Raw genomic sequence first — 21,566 nt, forward strand, 5'->3', positions numbered from 1 at the left:
AGGTCTGGAGCAAAGATTGTCCATTACAGGAATCTTATGTTGGGCTGCTGTGCTCAAATGTTGGCTGAGATTTGCCTGAGAAAATTATGGTCTCAGCCTGAAAGCTAAAGCAGATTCTAAAGATGTTATAGCAGGGGACTATTGGCTCATTGCACTCCTTAAGATGGTACAACAGGTTGTTTGTTTTGGGTCTGAGCAGAGTACCTCCATGGGTACCACAGTGATAATAACAGTTATTGGCCCTATCTGGCTGGCTCAGTGGTAGAGTGTTGCCCAGTATATGGATGTCCTGGGTTTGATTCCCAGTCAGGAAACACAGGAGAAGTGACCATCTGCTTCTCTACCCTTCCCCTTCTCTCTCTCTCTCTCTTCTTCTCCCACAGCCATGGCTCGATTGATCTGAGCATGTTGGCCCTGGGTGCTAAAAATAACTTAAGTTGCGAGCATGGCCCTAGATGGGCAGAGCATCGACCCTAGATGGGGGTTGCAAGGTGAATCCTGGTTGGAGCACATGAGGGAGTCTCCCCTCCTTTCACTTGGAAAAGAAGAGAAAAGAATTTTTTAATAAAAACAGTTATCATTATCTCCTACTCTCTAAGAACCAGAGGTTCTCTTTAAATGTGTTATTTGTAACCTTTGCACAGCAGTCCCTAGGGGTAGAATAATCCTCATCGTTCAGATGAAGAAATTGCAAGATTATATAGCTAATAAATTAGAGAGCTGACATAGTCAGTATATCAGGTAAATATGCCCATTACATTCTTTATCTTAGTTTTTTTGATAAAAATTTTTTCTAATGAATTATTCCAGATTATATCTTGAACAAACAACTAGTTTCAAAGATTTTTAAGCCAGAAAGAAAAGAGTGACAGAAAGAAAAGAGAAAAAAAAGAAAAAAGAAACCTAACACAAACTTTCCTATGCTGTTCAAGTTTTAACTCCGAGTTTGGGTTCCACACTTCACAGCATATAATAGACCCCTATTCAGAGAGATTTATCTGAAGGACATGGTTGTTTTGTGGAATCCAAGAATTGAAAAGGCAGCTGATGGCTAGAAAGGAAGCTGACTGTCTTCTCTCTTTTTGACCCTATCACTATTTTTCTGCTCTGCCTCTCTACCTGCTTCTTTGTTATTGCTCTCCCTGGTTTTGTCTCTCAGTCTCAAGCTCTGTCTCTCTCTTCTCCCTGTCTCTGCTTTTATCTCTGTCTCTCTGTCCTTTTCTGTCTCTGATTGTCTTTCTTTTGCTGTCAATCTCAGTCTTTCTGCCCAGTCTCTGTTGGTCTCTGTCTTCTCCATCTCTTTTCCCTCCATCTCTCCTCTTAATCTTCCTCTTTTTTCTTTCTCTGTGCCTTTTGTCTATCTTCCCTCCCCCTCCCCTATGCCTCTTTATTCCCTCATCCTCCCTGCTCTCCTCTCTTTCTCTCCCTCTCCCTCTCTCTCTCTCGCTTCTCGCTTCCTCTCTTTCCTTCTCCCTCTCTCTTTCCCTCTCCCTCTCTCTCTCTCCCTTCCTCTCTCTCTCTCTCTCTCTCTCTCTCTCTTTATCTCTCATTTTCCCTCTCCCTCTCTGTGTAATTCCTTCTCTCTCTGTCTTCAACTCTTTAGCTCTCTGATCCTGTCTTTTTCTCTTTCTGTCTCTCATCTTGATTTGTCTCCTTTTGTCTGCTTCTTTGCACCTTCAAGAAATAGAAAATGAGTCTGTATCCTACTTTGTACTTTCTTTAACTTTGATGTTCCATAAAAGAAAGTATCTATATGCATTTAAATGTATATATTTTAAACCAAGTGTCCTTATTACATGTTTTAACAGCTTCAAAAATTATTTATAGTCCCTTTCCATAAAAAGTACAGTATATTCTAGAAATATAACAAATGTTATAAGTAAAATACCTTTCTTTTTTTATATAGAGAGAAACATCAACTTCTTGTTCCACTTATTTATGCATTCATTGTTTAATTTTTGTGTGTGCCCTGATCATGTTGGGGGAAACTGAACCTGCAAACTTGGCATATTGAGACTACACTCAAACCAACAGAGCCACCCAGCCAGAGCCAGTAAAATACCTTTCTTAGCAGTTAACAAAGATAATCAAAGCATCATTCTTTAATTCAAAACTTTAATTAGCTTTTCTTCCTAAAGAGTGATTTCAGCCAAGCTATTCTCAAATAGTTGTTGCACTACATGAAGTTCTCTTGGGAGTTGTTAGACCTAGCTCAATTCAGAAAATTCTTTAGTTATCTGTCTAGAGGTTTAAATTTTAATTAGAAGATTAAAATGTTATTAGTATGGAACATTATGATTTAGTCTACTCATTTTAAGTTGTGTTTTTATGGTATTAAAGTAGTTTATTTCTTTCTGTTGTTTAATTCACTATTTCACAAAACATTGATAGAACACAAATCCCACTACTGCTGGTAAGAAAAGCAGGTACCTGTTAACAAGTACTCCAACTTCGCAAACAGCTGGTTTAGAGGTAAGTATTAGTATTTGCACTTGTAGTATCTATTTTCTGGCTCCCCTTCCTTCCTGTTGTTCTGTTTCTGTCACACCAGGGGAATATAGCATATAGAGAATAATATTTTTATTTTTATTTTGAATGAACACACGTTCAGTGGAAGTGCTCTGTATATTGCTATACATAAAAGAAAGAAAAGGATTAGAATACTGACGCACTAACCTATCTTGATCACTTTCTTTCTCTGTCCTTTTCTGTATCTGACTCTCTTTCTTTGACTGTCAGTCTCAGTCTTGAAACTCACAGAAAGAGTAGATGGATTTCAGTTAATAAGTCCCTTATAAATATTAATTGGATGAGGAATAGGAAAAATTACATGATGCTATAGCTAAAAAAATACCTATTTAAATAATAACTTTAAAGCTACAAAGTATTATAATCTTTTTTTTATAAATAAATTTTTATTTTAATGGGGTGACATCAATAAATCAGGGTACATATATTCAAAGAAAACATTTCCAGGTTATCTTGTCATTTAGTTCTGTTGCATACCCCTCACCCAAAGAGAGATTGTCCTCCGTCACCCTCTATCTATCCAGTTTTCTTTGTACCCCTCCCCCTCCCCCTCCCCCTCTCTCTCCTCCCCTTCCCCCACCCCCTGTAACCACCCCACGCCTGTCCATGTCTCTTAGTCTCATTTTTATGTCCCACCAATGTATGGAATCCTGCAGTTCTTGTTTTTTTCTGATTCACTTACTTCACTCTGCATAATGTTATCAAGATTCCACCATTCTGCTGTAAGTGATCCGATGTCATCATTTCTTCTAGCTGAATAGTATACCATGGTGTATATGTGCCCCATCTTCTTTATCCAGTCTTCTATTTTTTTTTACAGTGATTAAAAGCCTTTAAGCAAACTCTTGGCCAATACAGCAAGAATCCATAGAAGAGTAGTGTCCTTAACATGTTCACCAAGTCCAAGTTGGCCCCATCACCATGCCAAATTCCTGAAAAATGCAACCCAACCACAGTTCAGTCTCTTAGGAGCTGTCACAGAAAGCAGGAGTCCAGGAAAAGTCCACATCCAGGAAAAGTCCTCATGGCACTGGAATTGTTGTCACCATTCTATACTTTGCAGCTTATGTCAAGTCCCAATGACCGCTGCTTCTAGCTGGTAATGATTCAGGTAGACTGGAAAAGCCATTTGCAGTGTGTGTGGATATGGAGCTTCTGTTCTCCTCTGCCTGGAGAGATGAGACCAGGTTGCTTTTCCCTGGAGCTCTGCGACTGTGGCATGGTAAAGAGAACCTTGGGATACACTAAGCTGGGTGGCAAAGGTAGATTCATAATAGAAGTTGGCAAAAGGGGGAAAGAGAGCTCTAAATTAGGAGTAGGTCCCAGTCGGAAATATGAGTGGGGCACTGAGGTAGGAGGGATAAAGGAAACACTATATATTAAGCAAAGCAGCAGAAAATAGGACTATCAACACCCACAACAGAGATCTTCGAGGGAAGAATAAAAAATCTGACTATTCAGGCAAAACATAGTTAAGTGGCCCTTGTGCAAATGAGATCAGTTTACCTGCTTCTTAGAAGAAATACCCTAGGCTCGTCCACAGTGTCGTAGATGGGGCTGACGGCCCTGGGCACCTTCAGCCTTCAGTGGCTAACCCCAGCATTCTGGGCAAGGTTAGATCATAGGTGGCTGGAGCAGGGCTGGAAGAGACTGAACCCTCCCTTAGAGGAGCGAGGGGGAAGCCTACCTTCCAGTGTCCCTGTTTCCTCACAGCAGAGGCATGTAAGCCTGGCAGGCTTTAGCTCAATGACCTTCCTTTCCACTATTGAAGCAGGACCCAGATGGCATCCTATGAGACCCCTTTGGGGCATTGGAGCCTTTAAGGGTGTATCCTAAAAGCTGGTAGTTCCCCTGATCTCTATTGGGCTTTATCTGCCTCTAGGTATCTTAAAAGCCATGCTCAGAAGATCTTGCTGAGGGGTTTGAGGATCCCCATCCAGCTATATAAATCTTTTCCATATATCTGAAGCTATTTGGAAAAAGACAAAACAGTGTTATTAGCTGGATCTAATAAAGAAGGTAGTAGTTTGCAGGCAAAAAGATTTGGTGTCTCCTGTTCATCTGCATCCAAAAGAAATGTAAAAAAAATTTTTTTTAAGTAAGAAGCATGATATGGTAGACCCGTAGGAGTTCCAGGATATGACTACCCCCTTTTAAATTTTTTTTTTAAATTGACCTTAAAATGTTTGCTGAGTACACTTTAATAATACCTTAACTTTAAAGATTGTAAGCATGACAAAATACAGTAAATGCTTTTGCTCCATATGCAGGAGCATTTTCAGTTTAGCCAGTTTAGGAAATCCAATAATAGAACAATGCATACAAACAATGAGCTATAACATGCTTAGCAGCCTCTCCTGTTCTGACAGAGGTTACTATAGATCCGGAATATGTATCCACTGTAATGTGGACATACGACTGTATGCCAAATGAAGGTATATGAGTAACATCCATCTGCCAAAGTTGTCCTGGTATGGGTCCTTGAGGGTTAACTCCAAATAAAGGGGCAGTATAGGACCCCTTGGACAGGATTTCCCAATCTGCCATGCTGCTTCCCGAGAAAGTTGAAACTGTTTACACCGGGCTGCAGCGTTCTGGTGATGAATAGTATGAGACTGACTTGCTCGGTCTGTCATGGTTGCTCCATATAATTTTCTTTTGGGTAGCTTGATCAACAAGGGCATTCCTAGGCCATGGCCGGTTGGCTCAGTGGTAGAGCATTGGCCTGGTGTGCAGGATTCCCGGGCTCGATTCCCAGTCAGAGCACACAGAAGAAGTGCCCATCTACTTCTGCACCCCTCCCCCTCCCCTTCCTCTCTGTCTCTTTCTTCCCCTCCCGCAGCCAAGGCTCCACCCAAGCAAAGCCACCCCGGGCACTAAGGATGGCCCATGGCCTCCGCCTCAGGCGCTAGAATGGCTCTGGTTGCAACAGAGGAACACCCCAGATGGGCAGAGCATTGCACCCTGGTAGGCATGCCAGGCGGATCCCGGTCAGGCACATGCGGGAGTCTATCTGACTGCCTCCCCATTTCCATCTTCAGAAAAATTCAAAAAATAAATAAATAAAAGAAAAAATACAACAAAAAAAAAAAAGAAGAAGAAAGAAAGAAAAAAAAAAAAGGGCATTCCCTTGTGCTAAAGCTCCAGGGAGCATGGAGTGAGCTTGAGTATGTCCTATGAAACATGGAGCTCTATGTTGACATATAAGTCTTTGAAGAAGGAGGAACTGCTGAAATGGTTCATCAGCATTTGTCCCTAAGACAGCAGTCTTTATAGTGGAAACACCATAAGTAAATATTTGCTGTCTGTCTATAGATTAAGGGGGGAATATGGCAAATGCTGAAAAGCCATGGTCTTTGTGCCCCTCCCCTCCCCCAATCCCCTCCCTCTCCTCCCCCCACCCTGTAACCCCAACACTGTTGTCCATGTCTCTGAGTCTCATCTTTATGTCCCACCTATGTATGGAATCATATAGTTCTTAGTTTTTTCTGATTTACTTCTTTCGCTCAGTATAATGTTATCAAGGCCCATCCATGTTGTTGTAAAAGATCCTATGTCATCATTTCGTATGGCTGAGTAGTATTCCATAGTATATATATACCAAAGCTTTTTAATCCACTCGTCCTCTGATGGACACTTGGGCTGTTTCCAGATCTTTGCTATTGTGAACAATGCTGCCATAAACATGGGGGTGCATTTCTTCTTTTCAAACAGTGCTATGGTGTTCTTGGGGTATATTCCTAACAGTGGTATAGCTGGGTCAAAAGGCAGTTCTATTTTTAATTTCTTGAGGAATCTCCATATTGTTTTCCACAGTGGCTGCACCAGTCTGCATTCCCACCAGCAGTGCAGGAGGGTTTCCTTTTCTCCACATCCTCGCCAGCACTTATTCTGTGTTGTTTTATTGATGAGCGCCATTCTGACTTGTGTGAGGTGATATCTCATTGTGGTGTTTTTTTTGTTTTGTTTTGTTTTTTGTATTTTTCTGAAGCTGGAAATGGAGAGAGACAGCCAGACAGACTCCCGCATGCTCCCGACCGGGATCCACCCGGCACGCCCACCAGGGGCGATGCTCTGCCCACCAGGAGGCGATGCTCTGCCACTCCGGGGCGTCGCTCTGCCGCGACCAGAGCAACTCTAGCACCTGGGGCAGAGGCCAAGGAGCCATCCCCAGCGCCTGGGCCATCTTTGTTCCAATGGAGCCTTGGCTGCGGGAGGGGAAGAGAGAGACAGAGAGGAAGGAGGGGGGGGGGGTGGAGAAGCAAATGGGCGCTTCTCCTATGTGCCCTGGCCAGGAATCCAACCCGGGTCCCCCGCACGCCAGGCCAACGCTCTACCACTGAGCCAACCGGCCAGGGCTCATTGTGGTTTTAATTTGCATTTCTCTAATCATTAATGATGTTGAACATTTTTTCATATGTCTATTGGCCATCTGTGTGTCCTCTTTGGAGAAGTGTCTATTCATTTCTTTTGCCCATTTTTGGATTGGATTGTTTGTCTTTCTGGTATTAAATTTTACAAGTTCTTTATAAATTTTGTTATTAACCCCTTATCAGACGCAATGTCAAATATATTCTCCCATTGTGTAGTTTGTCTTTTTATTCTGTTCTTATTGTCTTTAGCTGTGCAGAATCTTTTTAGTTTGATAAAGTCCCATTTGTTTATTCTGTCTTTTATTTCACTTGCCTGTGGAGACAAATCGGCAAATATATTGCTGCAAGAGAAGTCAGAGAGCTTACTGCCTATGTTTTCTTCTAAGATGCTTATGGTTTCACGGCCTACATTTAAGTCTTTTATCCATTTTGAGTTTATTTTTGTGAGTGGTGTAAGTTGGTGATCTAGTTTCTTTTTTTTGCAGGTAGCTGTCCAATTTCCCAACACCATTTGTTGAAGAAGCTGTCTTTACTCTATTGTATTTTCTTACCTCTTTTGTCAAATGTCAGTTGTCCATAGAGCTGTGGGTTTATTTCTGGGTTCTCTGTTCTGTTCCATTGATCTATGTGCCTGTTCTTATGCCAGTACCATGCTGTTTTGAGTACAATGGCCTTATAATATAACTTGATATCTGGAAGTGTGATACCTCCCGCTTTATTCTTCCTTTTCAAGATTGCTGAGGCTATTCATGTTCTTTTTTGGTTCCATATAAATTTTTGGAATATGTGTTCTTTATCTTTGAAGTAAGTCATTGTTATTTTAATCGGTATTGCATTGAATTTATAAATTGCTGTGGGTAATATAGACATTTTAATGATGTTTATTCTTCCTAACCATGAGCAAGAAGAATAAACATCATTAAAATGTCTATATACGAATGTCTCCACTTATTCGTATCTTCCCTGATTTCTTATATCAATGTTTTATAATTTTCCAAGAACAAGTCTTTAATCTCCTTGGTTAGATTTATTCCTAGGTACTTTATTTTTTTGGTTGCAATGGTAAAGGGGATTGATTCCTTGATTTCTCTTTCTGACAGTTCATTATTAGTGTATAAAAATGCCTCTGATTTCTGAGTATTGATTTTATGTCCTGCCACCTTGCCGAATTCATTTATCAGGTCTAGTAGTTTTTTGACTGAGACTTTAGGGTTTTCTATATACAATATCGTATTATCTACAAATAATGATAGTTTTACTTCTTCTTTCCAATTTGGATGCCTTTTATTTCTTTTTCTTGTCTGATTGCTGTGGCTAGGACTTCCAGAACTATGTTGAATAAGAGTGGTGAAAGGGGATTGCTGCCCTTGTTCCTGATCTTAAGGGGATTGCTTTTAATTTTTGCCCATTGAGTATGATGTTGGCTGTGGGTTTCTCATAGATGGCTTTTATCATGTTGAGGTATGTTCCCTGTATTCCCACTTTGCTGAGAGTTTTGATCATGAATGGGTGCTGGACTTTATCAAATGCTTTTTCTGCATCTATTGAAATTATCATGTGGTTTTTCTCCTTCCTTTTGCTTATGTGATGAATTACATTGATTGATTTGTGAATATTGTACCAGCCTTGCCTCCATAGAATAAATCCCACTTGATCATGGTGTATGATTTTTTTCATATATTGCTGGATCCGGTTTGCTAATATTTTGTTGAGGATTTTTGCATCTAAGTTCATCAGGGATATTGGCCTATAATTTTCTTTTTTTGTGTTGTCTTTGCCTGGTTTTGGAATCAGAATTATGCTCGCCTCATAAAAGGAGTTTGGAAGTCTTCCTTCCTCTTGAATTTTTTGAAATAGCTTGAGAAGGATAGGAGTTAGTTCTTCTTTGAATATTTGGTAGAATTCACTTGTGAAGCCATCAGGCCCAGGACTTTTCTTTTTTGGGAGTTTTTTGATAGCTGTTTTAATCTCATTTGTTGTAATTGGTCTGTTTAGGTTTTCTGATTCTTCCAGATTGATTTTTGGAAGATTATATGATTTAAGGAATTTGTCCATTTCATCTAGGTTGTCTAGTTTTTTGGCATACAGTTTTTCATAGTATTTTCTTACAATATTTTGTATTTCTGTTGTGTCAGTTGTTATTTCTCCACTCTCGTTTCTAATTTTATTTATTTGAGTCCTCTCTCTTTTTTTCTTGGTTAGTCTCGTTAAAGGTTCATCGATCTTGTTTACCTTTTCAAAGAACCAGCTCCTGGTTTCATTGATCCTCCGTATTATTTCTTTAGCCTCTATGTCATTTATTTCTGCTCTGATCTTTATTATTTCCTTCCTTCTACTAGCTCTGGGCTTTACTTGCTGTTCTTTTTCTAGTTCTTTTAGATGCAGGGTTAAGTTGTTTATTTGAGCTTTTTTTAGCTTCTTGAGGTATGCCTGTAATGCTATAAACTTCCCTCTCAGGACTGCTTTTGCTGTGTCCCCTAAATTTTGAGTTGATGTATGCTCATTATCGTTTGTTTCTAGGAATTTTTAAATTTCTTCTTTAATCTCAATGTTAACCCATTCGTTATTTAATAATGTGCTAATTAGTTTCCAAGTGTTATTATAATCTTTATAGATTGACTTGTCCCCAGTAAAACGTGCATCTTTTGAAGAATTGTTTTCAAAATTGTCAGCAATTATATTAATTTAGATAAAGTTATTATGTCAAGTTCACCAGAAAATGCTTCTAATGAAATAGTATGTTTTAACTTTCTTTTAATTACTTATAATTAGTTGGTTTTGCAACATTTAACTTTTACAAAAGAGTAATTTTTTTCTTTTATAGATGGATCTGTCCTCAGTACAAAAAGCATCTTTGGAGGACCTATTTCCAAATGTCAGCAACTGTGTTAATTCAGATGAAATTGTTCTGGTATCAAGTTTGCAAGGACATTTTTCAAATGAGGTAGTATTTTCAATTTTCCGTTCAATTGCCAAAAGAAATACTTACTATTATATTAGATAGATACTTTGTATATGAGATACTGTTAAAAATATGTAACTCAGTTAAGGTTATTATCATGTACATGTGGAATCAGTTATCAGTTATAATTCCAAACAAGGGATATTTGATGCCACGGCCAAAACATTTTATATCCTTAGGACTAGGAGATATTAAAGAATTAGAGGAAATAATGTTATCCTACTTTGATCCAAAACTCAGTTTTTGTCTTTACATATAAATTGTGTTATGTGAAAGTGCTATGCTCTATTAATAAAGAATACATAAAACTAATGACTCTAAGAGCCATAGGCGTATGGGTGGCAGTAGAGAAAGGGGATGAGCAGAAAAAGGGAGAACAGAAGAGAGAAGGGACAGAAAAGAGCCAGAAAGCAGTGAGCTAGGGCAGAGATACAGAGAGAAAGATAGAGTAAGACAGGAAGAGGCAAAGAAAAAAAGAAACAAAGAGGCAGAACTTGAGGATTGTGTCATGGTTTAGTGTAGCCAGACCTTTTCAGTGTGACTCTGGGGTGATGGCGGGGATACAGGTGGTGAGGAGAAGGATAGAGGTAAAATTATAAAGATAAATCAGGGCCAAGAGAGTATAGGGTCTCATAATCCATATTAAAGAATTTGGAGTTTTTCCTAAGGGGAGCCAATAAAGGATTATGAACAGGAGATGATATCAGATGTTTTTGTATACAGTTTATTCTGGCTCCAGAGGTAGAGAATAGATTGAAAATGGCTGAGACTAGAGGCATTTGGAGGGATAATAACAAAACAGACAGCAATAAATGAAATAGACTAAAAGTCAAAAGAAAAGATCAGTGAAACTAAGAGCTACTTTTTGAATGGATAAACAAAATAGACAAACCTTGAGCAATACTTACTAAGAAAGAGAAGACTCAAAAAATAAAATTAGAAATGAAAGAGGAGACATTAAAACTGATACCACAGAAACATAAAGGGTCATAAAAGGCTACTATGAACAATACATGCCCCAAATTGGACAACCTAGAAGAAATGGAAATATTCCTAGAAAAATACAGCCTATCCAGGCTGAATCATGAAGAAATAGAAAATCTAAACAAACCAATAATGGCAAGGAGATTTAATCAATAATCAAAAATCTTCCAACAAACAAAAATACAGGACCAGACAGCTGTGTCACTGGTGAATCCTAACAAACATTTAATAAAGAGGGACTTCCTCAATATGGCAGTGTAAATAAATGCAGTATTCTAATCCTCCCACATCCACATCAAAATTACAACTGAACTACAGAACAACCAAAATTCAGAACCACCTGAAATCAAACTGAGTGGAAGTCCTACAACTAGGGATTTAAAGAAGCCACATCACGACTGGTAGGAGGGGTAGAGACATGGAACAGACTGGTCCTATACCCACGTGTAGTGGGTTATAATTGGGAGGCATATCTCGGCTGTTGATGTTCCCCCTGAGGAGCGAGTCCTCCCAGCCCCACACCCTGCCTCCTAGCCCAGTATTCCAGAGCCAGAAAAAGAAGACCCCATAACTTCTGGCTATAAAAACCAGTGGGGATTAAGACTTAAGGAGACAGAGACTGCTGGAGTCCCAGGCAGTTCCTCTAGAAGGGCCACACACATGGACTAACTCAAACTTGCTTCCTCTGAGCTCCAGTCTAGAGGCAACAAATTAAAAGGCACCAGAGGCCCTGGCCGGTTGGCTCAGTGGTAGAGCATCGGCCTGGCGTGCAGGAGTCCTGGGTTTGATTCCCGGCCAGGGCACACAGGAGAAGCACCCATCTGCTTCTCCACCCCTCCCCCTCTCCTTCCTCTCTGTCTCTGTCTTCTCTTCCTGCAGCCGAGGCTCCATTGGAGCAAAGTTGGCCCGGGCACTGAGGATGGCTCTGTGGCCTCTGGCTCAGGCGCTTGAATGGCTCTGGTTGCAACAGAGCAACCCCCCAGATGGGCAGAGCATTGCCCCCTGGTGGGCATGCCGGGTGGATCCTGGTCGGGCACATGCGGGAGTCTGTCTGACTGCCTCCCCATTTCCAACTTCAGAAAAAAAAAAAAGGCACCAGAGATGTACAGGGAGGAACTGAATTGTCCAGCATCAAAGCAAGAGCTGGAAAGGCAGCTTTCTGCCAGGCCTACTGGAAGAGGCCATTGTTCCTTTGATGAGCCCTCCCTCACTCCACAGAGGCAGCGAGCAGGTGCTATATCTGAGACTCCATCAACCTGGCTCACACTGTTTGCCCACTCTGATGATTCCCTGAGACCCCACCCCAGCAAACTTGCAGGTCAACCCAAGCTGTTTCCAGTGGCTTTTTCATAAGAATAGCTTGTCTGGCTGATGCTTCAGATTTTCCTCAAATCTCTCAAACAAGAAGCATCTGGATTCAGCAACCCTCATCTTAGGCCTGGAACTAGTGGTATATGGCCTTGGTTCACAGTTCTTCCTCTCCTGGGCACCTCTAAACCTAGTACAAGTAGCAGCCGTCTACACATCGCACTGTAGCTCATGCTGGGTGGCCCCAAGCAAGGCACAGGCAAAGGCTGACTTTGCACCTCCCAGAAGGCTCCAGAGCCATTCCACCTTGTGGATAGCTCCATACCATGCTGGATTACAACCCTATCATCTCCACTGAAGCAAGTCTAGCTCTGTAGGGCCAACTTATGCACAGCAGCTCCTCCACTGTAGTTAGTCATAGTGGGTCCTCACAACTGATCAGCCTAGGAGTCAATACCTCCTAATGATGCCAGCAGCAGTTCAGGTTCAACTATAACAGTATAGTGCACACAGCCTACACAGGGTGCACCTGGAACACACAGCTCAGATGACCAGTGAGGCTATACCATAGGGCTCTACAGGACACCTACTACATAAGGCCACTGTAGCAAGTCTGGGAAACATAGCACCTCTGCCTAATACATAGAAACAAACACAGGGAAGCAGCCAAAATGTAGAGACAAAGAAACAGGTCCCAAATGAGAGAACAGGAGAAATCTCCAGAAAAAGAACTGGTGAAAATGGAGGCAAGCAAAACAAATGACCAGATACAGAGTTCAAAACAGTGGTTATAAGGATGCTCAACGAACTTAGTGTGAACTTCAACAGCATGAAAAAAGACATAGAAGCCATAAAAAATAACTAGTCAGTAATGAAGGATACACTAACTAAAATGAAGAATAATTTACAGGGGATCAACAGTAGAATAGATGAAGCCAAGAATCAAATTAGCAGTTTAGAATATAAGAAAGCAAAAAACACCCAGTCAGAACAACAACAACAACAAAAAAAGAATCTGTAAAAATGAAGATAGTGTAAGGAACCTCTGGGACAACTTCATGCATACCAACATTGTATCATGGGAGTGCAAAAAGGAGAAGAGAGAGAGCAAGAAATTGAAAACCTATTGCATAAAATAATGACAGAAAACATCCCTAATCTGGTGAAGGAAATCAACATACAAGTCCAGGAAGCACAGAAAGTCCCAAACAAGATAAAATGAAAGAGGCCCAGACCAAAATACATCATAATTAAAATACAAAAGGTTGAAGACAAAGCAAGAATCTTAAAAGCAGCAAGAGAAAATCAGTTCTTTACAAAGGAGCTCCCATAAGACTATCAGCTGATTTCTCAACAGAAACTTTTTTATAGGCCACGACTGATTGGCAAGAAATAGTCAAAGTGATGAAAAGCAAGGACCTACAACCAAGATTACTCTACCCAGCAAAGCTGTCATTTAGAATAGGACATATAGAAAGCTTGCCAGACAATAAAAAGCCTTAAGGAGTTTATCACCACCAAACCAGTATTACATATAATGCTAAAGGATCTTCTTTAAGAAGGAAAAAAAGTAAAAAGCATGAACAATGAAATATCCATAACTACATATCTATCAACTGAATCTAAAAAACAAACAAGAAGAACAGAAACAGACTCATAGATACAGAGAATATTTTGACAGTTGCCAGATGGAAGGATGGCTGGGGGAATGAATGAAAAAGGTGAAGGAATTCAGAAGTACAAATTGGTTGTTACAGAACAGTCATGGGGATGTGAGGTACAGCATAGGGAATATAGTCAATAATATTCCAATAACTATGTATGGTGTCAGGTGGGTATGAGACTTATTAGAATGGTCACTTTGTAAGCAGAATACATCCTTCTTTTGAAGATATACTTAAATGTACTTTTTAAATTAGAAGAGAAGGAAACAGTGCTGTAAAGTATATTTGAAAATTGCTAAGAGAATAAATACTAAAAGTTCTCATCACAAGGAAAAAAGAATATTTTTGTAAATATTTCATGTAGTGGATGTTAACTAAACTTTGTGGGGTAATCATTTCACAATATATACTATGTTAAGTTATTATGTTATACACCTTAAATTTATACAGTGTAATATGCAATTATATTTCAATAAAACTGGAAGGAGAAAAGGGTTGAGTTGAGGGGCTTTAGCAATATGTTGAGGCCTTTCAGTCCTCTTATACGATAACGTTTTAGTTCAAACAATTTCTAATATAACTCTGATTATTGTTTAATTTTATTTATTCTATATCCTAAAATGCATAATTTTTAACTTTTTTTTTTTTTTTTTGTCGTCTGTACTGACCTATCCTTTCTCCCATTGTTTTGCATCTTTTGGTTCTTTTCTTCTGTGTTTTGAAAGAGCTTCCCAAATGTTTCCTTCAAAATACTAGAAAACATAGCAGTCTCAAAGAGCAGCTACGTATATAGAAACTTTTCTTTTTATTTTATTTATTTTTAGTCGAGAGGAGGGGAGACAGATTCCCATATGTACTCTGACCGGGATCCACCGGCAACCGCCATCTGGGGCCAATGCTTGAATCAACCGAGCTATCCTTGCACCTGATGTTTGGACCAGTCAAACCACTGGCTGCAAGAGGGGAAGAGAGAGAAAAGAGGAAAAGGGAGGGGAAGAGAAGCAGATGGTCACTTCTCATGTGTGCCCTGACTGGGTATTGAATCAAGGATGTTCACACACCAGGCCAATGCTCTATCCGCTGAGATAGCTGTCCTGAGTCTATATAGAGAATTTTCATTCTGGAAAGGCACTGAGCCTTTGAGTTAGGAAAGGGTTGATCTTCAAAATATTTAATGGTTCAGGCAGAGGTACAGGTTCTGATATATGAAAATAGATGTTGGCCCAGTCAGGTCTACCTCAGACTGTAAATAACTGATACCGGTATGAACCTCAGCTGAATGTTAGCCCTGGAGATGAGAGAGGAAATCGTTTTATTTTTTTCAGGCACTGAAAATGGAAGTTTATGAGACTGAGACTTAATGTTTTTTTTCTCAATTCAGTTTCATAATTCTTAAAATCAATGGAGATTTTCCCAATTTTGGTAAAGGGTGAACTATGATCACTTTTCCTTGTATGTGGTTTTATTTTTCTGGGTGGTGTGCAGGAGTAAATAATTATCTTGTTAACTTGTTGCATTGGTTTCCTTGAGCTGCAGTAATCAAGTAGGTGGCTTCTTAAAACAACAGAAATTGACTCTTTCACAGTGAGTGTTGGAATCTGAAATCAAAGTGTTAGCCATGTTGTGTCTGAATCCTTTAGGGGAGGATCTTCCTTGCCTCTTCTAGCTTCTGTCAGCCCCAGGCATTACTCTTATCTCTGCCTTTATCTTCATATGCCTTTCTTCATTCTGTGCTTGTGTGTGTCTCTGTCTTCATATGGCATTCTCTGTAAGTGCCTCTTAAAAGGACACCTGTCTGGTCATATTGGAATAAGGCCCGCCCCAATGGCTTTATCTAAATTTGATTAAATCTGCAAACATGCTATTTTCAAATAAGGTCACCTTCACAAGTACTGAGGTTAGAACTTCAACATACCCCCCCTTTTTTTTTAAATTTTATTTATTCATTTTTAGAAAGGAGAGAGAGAAACAGAGAGAGAGAAGGGGGAGGAGCTGGAAGCATCAACTCCCATATGTGCCTTGACCAGGCAAGCCCAGGGTTTCGAACCGGCGACCTCAGCATTTCCAGGTCAATGCTTTATCCACTGCGCCACCACAGGTCAGGTCCCCCCCCCTTTTTTTGAGGATACAATTCAACCCATAACACTTGTTTTTCTATTTTTCTGTCTAATCAATCCTAAACTTCGCCAATTATCTATATGGCCTCTCTAGATCTTCAGTTGCATCAAGTTTTTCCTGAATTTCAACTTACTAAAGAAGTGTCTCCTGGGCCCTGGCCATTTAGCTCACTTGGATAGAGTGTCATCTCAATATGCAAAGATTTCAGGTTTGATCCCTAGTCAGGGCACATACGGGAATGCACGAATAAGTGAAAAACAAATTAATATTTCTCTTGCATTCTCTCTCTTTCTCCCCCTTCTTCTTTCTCTTAAGTCAATAATAATTTTTAAAATCTCTCCTGGAGCCTTCTGACTTGTTCTAAGACAGTGTGCTGTATTGCCCTCTAGAAGTAGGTCTTGGTGACATCTTGGGATCGCCCAGTACCATCATCCTAGAATTCACTTTCACTTTCTCCTGGGTTGTATCTTCTGTTTCCCCCATAGCTTTCCCTTTCTGCCTTATTTTGGTGGACCTAATCATTCTTTAGGTTCCTGAGAAAAGGAGACATTGGTATAAAAATTGTTTGAGACCTTTTCATGGCTGAAATTGTTTTTTATTTCCTTTCTCATATGTGATTGATAAGTTAGCCAGAGAATTCTAGATTGCAAATAATTTTTCTTAGTTTTCCAGCCTAACTATTATAGTTCTACCCTTCCACCTTTATTTCAAAATGCCAATTCCTAGTCTTTTATCAATGATCAACTTCTCTTTCTCTGTATCTTCAGTGTTATAAAATTTCATGGTAATGTGCCTTGGTATGGGTCTTTGTATATCAAGCTAGAACATGGTAAATTCTTTTTTTATTTTAATTTTATTTCTTTTCGGGCCTGCTTTGAACACTAATTTTTTCAAAGTAAATGCTTTGGGCCCCGCGGGACATTCAGCTAAGAGCATGGAGGGGGCACTGAGAGGCAAGGGGCGGGGACAGACGGTGGCTCGCCTCGCGGTGGACCGCCCGCCCGCTCGGTAAATTCTTTTAATCTGGAAACACACACACTTCGGTTTGGGGAAATTTTTTAAATCATTTCATTAATAAGTTGTAGGTCTCTGTTTTTCCTCCTATTTTTGGAACATCTATTATTTGGATAGTGGAGTTCCTATACTGACCCTCCATCTTCTTATCTTTTTTAAAAAAAACCTCTTAATGCTTTTGTTCTACCCTCTAGAAGAGTCCCTCAATTTTATCTTCCAAATCTTGTATTGAAGATTTTGCATTTATGTCATAATATTTTTTATTTAGAAAATTAAATTTAATGGGGTGACATTGATCAATAAGAGTACATAGGTTTTAGGGAAAACTTTCTATAGCATTTGAACTGTTGATTGTACTGTGTGCCTATCACCCAAAGTCAAATTACTTTCTGTCATAGTATATTTGTCCCTCTTTACTCCTCTTTTTCCATCCCCTCCCCCTGGTAACCACTTTACATTTTTATATGTCCATGAGTCTTATTTTTATATCCCACCTATGTATGAAATCATATACTTCTTAGCTTTTTCTGATTTACTTACTTAACTCAGTATAATTTTCGCAAGGTCCATCCATGTTTTTGTAATTGGCAATGTGTCATCATTTCTTGTGGCTGAGTTGTAGTCCATTGTATATATGTACCACATCTTCTTTATCCAGTCCTTTACCGAGGGACACTTGGGTTGTTTCCATGTCTTGGTCACTGTGAATAATGCTGCAATGAACATGGGGCTGCATGTGTCTTTTCATACCAGTGTTTTCGAGTATTTTGTGTAGATGTCCACTAGAGAATTGCTGGGTCATATGATAGTTCTGTTCTTAATTTTTTGAGGAGCTATCATACTTTCTTCCATGGTGACTGTACCAGTTTACATTCCCACCAGCAATGAATGAGGATACCTTTTTTCCACAGCTTCTCCAACACTTGTTATTACTTGTCTTGTTGATAATAGCCAATCTAATGGGTGTGAGGTAGTATCTCATTGTAGTTTTGATTTGCATTTCTCTACTAGCTAATGAAGATGAGCATCTTTTCATATACCTGTTGGCCATTTGTATTTCTTCCTGGGAGAAGTGTCTCTACAGGTCCTCTCCCCATTTAAAAAATTTTTTTTTTAATTTTTTATTTTTAAAGATTTTATTTATTGAGAGGAGAAAGAGGGAGGGACAGGGAGTGAGAAGTATCAAATAGTTGCTTCACTTTAGTTATTCATTGTGTGTTGTATGTACCTTGACTAGGCAAGCCTAGGGGTTCAAACTGGCGACCTCAGCGTTCCAGGTCAATGTTTTATCCACTGTCCCACCAGAAGCCAGGTCTTTCCCATTTTATAATTGGATTTTTTACTTGTTAATTGCTGAACTTTGTGAGTTCTTTATATATATTGGATATTAACCCCTTATCAGAGCTGTTGTTTATAAATATCATCTCCCATTTGGATGTCTGACTTTTTGGTTTTTTGTTGGTTTCTTTTGTTGTACAGAGCTTTTTAGTTTGATATAGTTCCATTCATTTGTTTTTGCCTTTACTTTCTTTGCCTTGGGGTCAAATTCATAAAATCCACTCTAAGATTAAAGTCCATAAGTTTAGTACTTACATTTTTTTCTGTGTAATTTATTGTTTCAGGTCTTATATTTAGGTCTTTGATCCATTTTGAATTAATTTTGTGCAGAGGACAAAATGTGGTCAAGTTTCATTTTTTTTGCATGTGGCTTTCCAGTTTTCCCAGCACCATTTATTGAAGAGACTTTTTTTTCTCCAATGTATGTTTTTGGTTTCTCTGTCAAAGATAATTTGTCCATATATATGTGGTTTTATTTCTGGGCTCTTGATTCTGTTCCATTGGTCTGTATGTCTGTTTTTCTACCAATACCATGCTGTTTTGATTATCAGGGCTCTATTGTATCATTTGAAGTCATGTAGGATGATACCTCCAGCTCATTCATTTTCTCAGGATTGTTTTGGCTATATGGGATATTTTATGGTCCTAAACAAACCTGGTGATTTTTTTTGTTGTTCTATTTCTTTAAAAAATGACATTGGGATTTTGATGTGGGTTGCATTTTGTATATTGCTTTGGGTAATATGGCCATTTTAACTACATAGATTCTTCTGATTCATGATATTGGAATATTTTTCCATTTCATTTTGTCTTTCAGTTTCTTTCAGTAATGCTTTGTAGTTTTCAGTATATAGGTCCTTCACAAACTTTGTTAAGTTTATTCCTTGGTATTTTGTTGTTCTTGTTGCAATTGTAAAACAAATTGGTTTTTTTAGTTCATTTACTGATATTTCATTGTTGATATATAGGAAAGCAGTAGACTTTTGTATGTTGATTTTGTATCCTGCAACTTTATTTTATTGTTTCTAGTAGTTTTTTGATGGAGTCTTTAGAGTTTTCTATATACAAGATCATGTCATCTACAAAAAGTGATCACTTTACTTACTTCTTCTTTCCCAATAGGGTTGCCTTTTTTTTTTTTTTTTTTTGTATTTTTCTGAAGTTGGAAATGGGGAGGCAGTCAGACAGACTCCCACATGCGCCCGACTGGGATCCACCCGGCATGCCCACCAGGGGGCGATGCTCTGCCCATCTGGGGCATTGCTCCGTTGTGACTAGAACCACTCTAGTGCCTGAGGCAGAGGCCATGGAGCCATCCCCAGCGCCCGGGCCAACTTTGCTCCAATGGAGCCTCGGCTGTGGGAGGGGAAGAGAGAGACAGAGAGGAAGGAGAAGGGGAAGGATGAAGAAGCAGATGGGCGCTTCTCCTGTGTGCCCTGGCCAGGAATCAAACCCGGGACTCCTGCACACCAGGCCAACGCCCTACCACTGAGCCAACTGGCCAGGGCTTTTCCTTTTATTTCTTTCTTTTGCTGGATTGCTCTGGTTAGGACTTCGAGCAGTACATTGAATAAAAGTGGAGAGAGTGGACAGCCTTGTCTTTTTCCTGATTTTAGAGGGAAAATCTTCAGATTTTCACCATTTAGTATGATATTGGCTGATGACTTGTCATATGTGGGCTTTATTATGTTGAGGTACTTTCCTTCTATACCTATTTTCCTGAGTGATTTAAATATAAATGGATGTTGTATCTTATCAAATGCCTTTTCTGCATCTATTGATAGAATCGTATAATTTTTGTCTTTTGGGGTTTTTTTTTTGTTTTTTGTATTTTTCTGAAGCTGGAAACAGGGAGGCAGTCAGACAGACTCCCGCATGCACCCGACCAGGATCCACCCGGCACGCCCACCAGGGGGCGATGCTCTGCCCATCTGGGGCGTCGCTCTGTCACGACCAGAGCCACTCTAGCGCCTGGGGCAGAGGCCAAGGAGCCATCCCCAGCGCCCAGGCCATCTTTTGCTCCAATGGAGCCTCGACTGCGGGAGGGGCAGAGAGAAACAGAGAGGAAGGAGAGGGGGAGGGGTGGAGAAGCAGATGGGCGCCTCTCCTGTGTGCCCTGGCCGGGAATCGAACCCGGGACTTCCGCACGCCAGGCCGATGTTATGTTGGCTCTACCACCAAGCCAACTGGCCAGGGCCTTTCGGGTTTTTTTGATGTGGTATATTATGTTGATTGATTTATGTATGTTGAACCATCCTTATGAATCCCACTTGATGTGAATGTATTATATTTATGTATTGTTGTATTTGATCTGCTAGTATTTTGTTTAGGATTTTTGCATCTGTATTCATTAGATATATTGGTCTGTAGTGGGTTTTTTTAATGTTGTTCTTGCCAGGTTTTGGTATCAGGGTTATGTTGGCCTCATAAAATGCATTAGAGAGTATTGCTTCTTCTATTTTTTTGGAAGACTTTGAGAAGGATAGGTACCAAATCTACTTTGAATGTTTGGTAGAATTCACTAGTGAAGCACCTGGTCCAGGACTTTTATTTAGGGGGAGTGTTTTGATAATTGTTTCTTTTTCCTCCCTGCTTATTTAGGTTTATTTGGGTCTATTTAGGTTTTCCACTTCTTCATGACTCAGTCTAGGAAATTTATATAGTTCTAAGAACTTATCCATTTCTTCTAGATTGTTCAATTTGGTGGCATATATCTTTCATAGTATTTTGGTATGATCCTTTTTATGTCTATGATGTCTGTGGTAACTTCTGCTCTTTCATTTTGAATTTTGTTTATATGAATCCTTCCTTTTTTTCTTATTGAGTCTAGCCAGAGGTTTGTCAATTTTATTGATCTTTTCAAAGAACCAGCTCTTTGTTGTATTAATTTTTTCTATAGTTTTTTATTCACTATTTCATTTAGTTCTGCTCTAATTTTTACTATTTCTTTTGCTGACTTTCGATTTTCTTTATTCTTCTTTTTTGAGTTCCTTAAGATGGATGTTAGGTTGATTACTTGAGATCTCTCTTGTTTCTTAATATAAGCCTGTAATGATGTTAATTTCCCTGTTATTACTACTTTCACTGCATCCCAGAAGTTTTAATATGTCATGTTGTCATTCTCATTTGTTTGTATATACCTTTTAATTTCAGTTTTTATTTATTTTATGACCCAGTCATTTCTTAGAAGTATGTTGTTTAATTTCTACATTTGTGTTGGTTTCCTTAATTCCTATTACAATTGAAGTCTTAATTTCAAAAGCCTTATGGTCAGAG

The 21,566-nt window shown here is 39.4% G+C and overlaps 1 protein-coding gene across 1 annotated transcript in view; it reads left to right on the forward strand.

Moving 5' to 3' along the window:
* Positions 1 to 21,566, forward strand: part of MEIKIN (meiotic kinetochore factor) — a 134,549-nt gene that overhangs the window by 87,641 nt on the left and 25,342 nt on the right. The window contains exons 11-12 of the mRNA XM_066341743.1: positions 2,392 to 2,472; positions 9,727 to 9,846. Coding sequence (XP_066197840.1) covers positions 2,392 to 2,472; positions 9,727 to 9,846 — 201 coding nt within the window. The remainder of the gene's footprint in view (positions 1 to 2,391; positions 2,473 to 9,726; positions 9,847 to 21,566) is intronic.

This window comes from Saccopteryx leptura, chromosome 6, assembly GCF_036850995.1.
Source record: "Saccopteryx leptura isolate mSacLep1 chromosome 6, mSacLep1_pri_phased_curated, whole genome shotgun sequence".
Lineage (NCBI taxonomy): Eukaryota > Metazoa > Chordata > Mammalia > Chiroptera > Emballonuridae > Saccopteryx > Saccopteryx leptura.